The sequence below is a fragment of the Cibotium barometz genome, chromosome 27 (genome assembly GCF_041138505.1).
Source record: "Cibotium barometz isolate CiBa-2024 chromosome 27, ASM4113850v1, whole genome shotgun sequence".
Classification (NCBI taxonomy): Eukaryota; Viridiplantae; Streptophyta; class Polypodiopsida; order Cyatheales; family Cibotiaceae; genus Cibotium; species Cibotium barometz.
In genome coordinates, this window is record NC_141072.1 from 19,493,176 (window position 1) to 19,499,675 (window position 6,500).

A 6,500-nucleotide genomic window follows, 5' to 3' on the forward strand; every position below is an offset into this window, starting at 1 on the left:
AAGTCCTTGCTTGAGCTGGATACCAAGCATAATCAAGGTCACATAGCTTTGAAATTGTTTTATCTACTGGAGAGACCAAGCATTATTTTTGTATGTGTCACATGGTAAACAAGGTCAAGTGTCACCAGTTTCAATGTCCGTTGTATAAATATAATCAAGGTGGACTGGTACTAGGTTAAATAGTTGTAAATGTACATATAGGTCAACCTACAATCATTTGGTGGTGGATTCCACCTTCCACCTGGCCTATTGAAGATCAAATTGAAGAAAGAACTCAAATGGTCCAACATCAGTAATGCTCCACAAGGAAGAGAAGGTCAAAGTCCTCTCTTATACCCCTATGATCTTTCAACAGCACATGGACTGGTTGTGGCCACGTAGTGGAAATCTTTCTTGCCATATGGAGACAATCTTCTGAAGCTTGCCATGAGGCATGTCGCACTGTGGAGGATGCCAAGGTCTTTGGGTCCCTGAATCTATTGAAGAAAGCTCATATTCTCCTCTTGTTTCCCCAACCTTCATCTGTTGTTTGGGCTGTGCGTTCAATATGGTATTTACCAGGCCAGTGTCAGGAGGAAGTTATGGAGTCATGAAACATGGATAGCTATTCTATATTACTTAGGACTGCAAAAGGAAGAAAACAGAGGTGGTCTTTGATAGGTACAGAGGATGCATTCCACTGACCTTCCAGGTTTATTTAAAGCCAGAAACACAGCTGCAATGATGGTCTACTGTAGAGGTATCCATCCACGAGCCTTCGTGATTTTACTTTATTATTAAAATACATTTGCACAATGCCCTGTATGAAAAGGCATCTCTGAGCTAATGCATACAAGCATAATTACATCCCCTGGTCGAAGCACTTCACCAATCTGGCTGCCATTTGATAGGGTAATTGATGGGTAATGTGAAGTGGACACTATATTTTGGCAGGAACTTGCACCGTTCTGATCTAAGAATCAATTATGTTGTCTGGAATCAATCCCCACACCACATCCTAAGCACAGATACATGACGAGTTATGAACTGGAGTAAAGCAGCAAGCACAACCATGTAAATCAATGAATTTAAAGCCATTGTGCTGAACATTACCATAAATCCAGCTCTGAATATCATTAATTACAAAAACAATTCCATAATGCAAATTTCTAGATATGAGTTTCAAAGGACTACTGCAATGTTACACAGCAGGGCCCGACAAGCCTCTACATTTACACTGGTATAGCTCTTCTTCTAGGACTACCAGCCGGACATCTCAAGTGATTTCCTAGACACAACGATGGGAATTATAGGTGCTATGCAATGTGATCATGTATAGGATTCAAATGGTCATCCCTGACACAGCGGGAACACCAGGCTTAGCCTTCTTCTTTGGCTTCTCTACCACGATAGCTTGAGTTGTTAGAACCATGCCAGCAACAGATGCTGCATTTTGCAATGCACACCTAGTGACCTTGGCAGGGTCAATGACTCCAGCTTCAAATAAGTCCTCATACTTGTCGGTCATGGCATTGTAACCAATTACCCACTCGCTTGACAGAAGCTTCTCGACTACAACAGCACCTTCAGTTCCTGCATTGTTGGCAATCAGGGCAGCTGGTTCTAAAAGTGCCTGCATAATACATAATCACCTGTTGATGAGACAAGTACATAAACACTCGGTGAGCAAAAGCAAGAATATGAGAAAGCCTATTCACCTTTTGCACAATATCAGCTCCCAGTTTCTCCTCTGGGTCTTGTATAGTATCCTTGATAGCAGGGACGGCAGCTGACAGGTGAACATAGGCAGCCCCACCTCCCGGTACGATACCTTCTTCGATGGCAGCAAAAGTGGCATTTTTGGCATCTTCAATCCTCAACTTTCTATCTTCCAACTCTGTTTCTGTAGCTGCTCCAACCTGCAACATTTAAGAGAGCACATCAAGGTGGGATAGCTCGACTAAGCCCCTTAACACATTCCCACCTGTCCCTGCTTCTAGAGGATCTGACAACGGGTGGGGCCAGGAGGGGGCAGGGGGGGGGGCCACCGCAAGAGAGAATTATTATGAAAGAAATGTGCACTGACTTTGATAACAGCAACTCCTCCAGAAAGCTTTGCAATTCGCTCCGACAGCTTCTCTTGGTCGTAAACAGAATCAGTTTCTGCTAGCTCCTTCTTAATCTGAGCAATACGAGCCTGAATTTCATCTTTTGTGGCTGCATCTGCGATTATAGTTGTTGAGTTGTTGGTGATTGTCACCCTCCTTGCAATGCCCAATTGCTCAACAGATGCGTTTTCGGCTTTCAAGCCGAGGTCAGAAGCTAAAAACTCAGCACCTGTGAACCATAGGCAAGCATTTCACGTCAACACAACAACTACCTCTGTTCTAGTGAACTTGCCAACACAAATCTGTTAATCATGTCAGGTGAGAGATGTAGCCAATGTGAATATATTATACCCGTTAGAATAGCGATATCCTGGAGGAGCGCCTTCCTCCTCTCCCCAAATCCAGGAGCTTTGATGGCAGCTGCATTCAATATGCCACGCAGCTTATTCACCACTAGTGTGGCAAGTGCTTCACCTGTAACATCCTCTGCAATGATAACCAAAGGAGCACTGAGTTGTGTAGATTTCTCCAAAACAGGCAGTATATCCTTGATAGTTGCTAGCTTCTGGTCTGTCACAAGAATTCTCGCATTGTCATACTCCACAGTCAATTTCTCTTGATTTGTAACAAACTGAGGAGAAATGTACCCCCTGTCAATCTGCACAAATTGAAGTACAAAGACAGATGGTCAAGCTGCAGCTACCTTTAGGCTATATAAGCAGAGTGGTGGCAGTCAAACTGTGGTCCAATCTAAGCAGCTATGAAATGTGATTTGACTCTTACCTCCATTCCTTCCTCTACAGTCACAGAGGTTTCAAATGATGAAGACGACTCTATCGAGAGAACACCATCTGGACCAACCTTGTCGATTGCATCCGCAATCATTGTACCAATAGCATCATCATTTCCGGCAGAGATGGATGCCACAGCTGCAAAGAGCAATCTTCCTCTCATCACAAGATACTCAAAATAACCAATGTGACCATCAGATACACTCACAGACGGCGTTTACAAAGCTTTTCAAGATGGCAGCCAAACCTTTAATGTCATCTCGACCCTTCACAGGGCGAGACTTCTTTTTTAATTCTTCGACCAACGCAACCACAGTCTTGTCAATCCCCTTCTTGACAGCTATGGGATTGGCTCCAGACGTCACGTTGAGAAGACCCAATTTAATGAGCTCCCTAGCGAGAACAGAGGCTGTTGTAGTGCCATCGCCTGCCGAATCATTGGTCTTGCTGGCTACCTGCATATGTTCAGATTTTCACATACTAAACAAACTCGAAGACATGAAAGTAAAGCTTAACAAGCATGTCCACGCCCACATAGGAAATGCAACAAATATATTGACAATGACCTCACGAATGAGAGCAGCTCCTGCATTCTCCATAGGATCAGCAAGCTCTATGGCACGGGCAATAGTCACACCATCATTAATGACCTTAGGCGCTCCAAACTCATCCAGAACCACATTGCGACCTACAAACTCATAGGTTACGCAATCAATTATCATGCCAACAAACCTAAAAGGTTCTATTTCCATCCATACATACGTGTGTAAACTGAAATCTGCATGGAGAAACGCATTTGAAGACTTCCCACCACGAGGCTTCACACAGACAACTAGCCAACAGCTTATGTTGCCAACATAAGAATTCATGCTGAATAGCTAATCTACAGGCATAATTAAAAGACACTGCCACAGTTTCAGTGAATGGAATACTTTACCCAAAAAGAGTGCTTTAAAGCGACTTGGAAGTGCAAAACAAGACGAGGCCAATTATATACGTCACACAGGTCTTGAGCGTCAAGGTGCATGCACAGCTGGGTAGCTGCACTAGCAGCAAGTATGAACTAATAGAAAGATAGGGTTGTACGACTCCATCCAGATCAGAGTACAACAGAACATAGTGAGCGTAGACGCACCCCAAAGTGGGTGTTTCACATGTACATATATCCATCCCAAATCCCAATGGCATAACTAACTTCAAAGAAGAGCGGCGGGAAGAAGGCTTAACTCTGCTCAAGACTGCTGATGGTGTGCAAACCCATCCATGTCAGAGAGCAAGCATGACAACATGCTTGTTCAGAAGCATGCATCCATAGCAAACTTACTTGTCCCCTCTTGGGGGCACACATTACTGTAAAATACTAGACTATAGACCCTTATATGTGGATAAAGTAAGTATTGTGAAGGCAAAAGGACAAAAGAACCTCATGTGCGAGAGATCAGAGCAAATCAACAGAGCATGAAATGGATGAATGAATATATGTATAATGGCCTAAAGATACCCTTAATCCACAATAAAAATATGTTTTGAGTCGGGGAAGCATTTTCCCTTAGTTAATTCAGATATAAAATGAACACTTGAATAGGCATACGGACAGTGATACAAAATCTTAGTGCAGTAACTACCCTAGAGAAGCCTCATGCGTAGTCGAAAAACCCTAATTCAGTCGAAATAATCACGCAGAGTAATGAGGGGCAGGCAGGCATACCTCGAGGTCCCAAGGTCACTGCTACTGCATCGGTCAGCTTGTCGATGCCGGCCTGCAGAGCGGCACGGGACGCCTGGTCAAAAGATATATCCTTGGCCACTGCCCTCACGACCAGGCGAGGGAACCCAGCGTTACTACTGTGCTTTTTTCGAGCATACAGGCTTGGTATTCCGCCCCGCAACTGGTTCCTCCCCTGCCAGCATCCTTGCAATGGGCATCTTTTCCCCTGACCCAGATTTAAAAGATCGCATAACTATACAAAATTAAACCCCCAAATTTCCACAAAAACCAGCGCAAAACTTCATGGAAATTAAACAGAAGCCACAGTACACAGAGAAGCGTTTAAGAGAGAGAGGAGAGACGTGTCTTACAGAAAGGGAGAGAGACGATGCAGGTGAGGAGAAAGAGGCAGATACGGTGTGATTGAGCAGAGCTTGGGCCGCCATAGCTGCTGTGTTGAGAGTTCTGGGAAGGAGGCCAGCTGCCTTTGAAGGTAAGCGAAGGGTCTAGGTTTAAGTCTCGAAGCTTCTACCAAACTAATATCTCTTTCTCTCTCTTTTCATAATAAAGGTTAAAACTATAACCTCTACGGTACCAACTCATCGTGTGTGCCATTGAAAAAACCTCAATTTCACTCTCTTTACAAAGCTTATAGTAGTTTATTAAGAAGTTAATTATATATGTTTTACAATTTCATTCTCTTTGCAAAGTTTATAGTGTTTTATTGAGACTAGTGGCTTGACCCGTCTCTGACGGGCAAGAGTATTCTTGCATGTATAAAAAAAAGCCTAGTGGCATGACCCGTCTCCAACGGACAAGGGTATTCTAGCTTTGTAGGAAGAGGATAAAATGGCCTTGTAGGAAGAGGATAAAAAGGCCTTATATTTAGAGCCCACTTTCTACCTCATGGTCGTCGACTTAACAACCTACATATATATATCCACACCATGCTTGTCACAATATCAAACCTCCCAAAACACTTAGTTTTCTTTGAATAAGCACCAAAATTGGCATACATATGTATCAAGCATTCTAACCCAAGGTAGTGGTGACAACCAAACACACATGCATAAACCATTAAAACAATCTTCGAGCGACTTGATAATCTCTCCTTGGAAGCATGTACTCCTCGACGTCATCTGTCCAAAAAATATATATAAGACAATAACATTGGATATGGCAAGATAAAATTTTAAAGAAAAAAAAAGCTGAAAGATAGAACCTTACAAAACTCATTCGGTGGATCAACATTTGAGACGAATGGTGTTTGAACAGGCTTGTAAACACCAAATCAAAAAATTCTATACTATCTAGTGCCTATGCACCGAAAAACTATCCTGATAGGCTTTTCATAGCCTACAAACATTACATGTACATGAAGCTGATCCTAAGAGAGAAAAGGGTTATATGGAACAACCCATTGACTATCTACCCTATGATTCTTTACTTGGATGAAACTACCATCATCTCGCCGCGCATGTAAGTTGGATACCCATTGTCATCAACAATAGTAGTCTTAGAAAACTTGTGAGGATAATGATGTTTGTAACTCCCGTTAACCATGCAAGGAGAGTACATATTTAGTTCCCCACATGATCCATAAACATTACACTAGCTAATTATCTTGTGCAACTCAGGAAACATCGCCTTATCTGGAAGTTTAGCACATACCAACTTATCATAGTAAGCAATCTTAGTAGGTTTACATGTACCCTCCAATATCAACAATATATATGCATGTGGTAAGCCTCTTTTTTGAAATTTAATAACAGAAACAAATCCCACTACCCTTCCAAATAATGATTTTTCACCAATAAGTGCAACATATCCTTATGCTTCTCATAGAAGACCCGTGTCGTCAAGTCAGATCAATCTTGGGCAGCCTGACCCGGCAATAAAGCATTGCATATTTCA

At 42.6% G+C, this 6,500-nt stretch overlaps 1 protein-coding gene across 2 annotated transcripts; it reads right to left on the reverse strand.

Moving 5' to 3' along the window:
* Positions 1–1,088: 1,088 nt before the first annotated feature.
* On the reverse strand, positions 1,089–5,178 carry LOC147623142 (ruBisCO large subunit-binding protein subunit alpha-like). 2 transcript variants are annotated; one of them, XM_086821201.1, is made up of 9 exons: positions 4,958–5,178; positions 4,587–4,812; positions 3,445–3,566; positions 3,126–3,333; positions 2,871–3,016; positions 2,439–2,745; positions 2,066–2,316; positions 1,698–1,898; positions 1,089–1,612 (listed from the first exon to the last, which is right to left on the reverse strand). In XM_086821201.1, the coding sequence occupies exons 1-9, from the start codon at positions 5,030–5,032 to the stop codon at positions 1,322–1,324; spliced, it is 1,827 nt and encodes a 608-aa protein (XP_086677327.1). In that variant the 5' UTR covers positions 5,033–5,178; the 3' UTR covers positions 1,089–1,321. The 2 variants fall into 2 exon arrangements, with proteins under 2 accessions (XP_086677327.1, XP_086677325.1); XM_086821199.1 differs by having other exon boundaries at positions 4,587–4,839; positions 4,958–5,144.
* Positions 5,179–6,500: the final 1,322 nt, after the last annotated feature.

What these genes read in the sequence shown, in the direction of transcription:
- LOC147623142 (XM_086821199.1), bottom strand. Translation starts at nt 5,032, where the DNA reads ATGGCGGCCCAAGCTCTGCTCAATCACACCGTATCTGCCTCTTTCTCC. An exon ending in CTGTAGAGGAAGGAATGGAG is followed by an intron (nt 2,746 to 2,870) that starts GTAAGAGTCAAA and finishes CAATTTGTGCAG; the next exon opens with ATTGACAGGGGGTACATTTC. An exon ending in GAGGAGTTGCTGTTATCAAA is followed by an intron (nt 1,899 to 2,065) that starts GTCAGTGCACAT and finishes TAAATGTTGCAG; the next exon opens with GTTGGAGCAGCTACAGAAAC.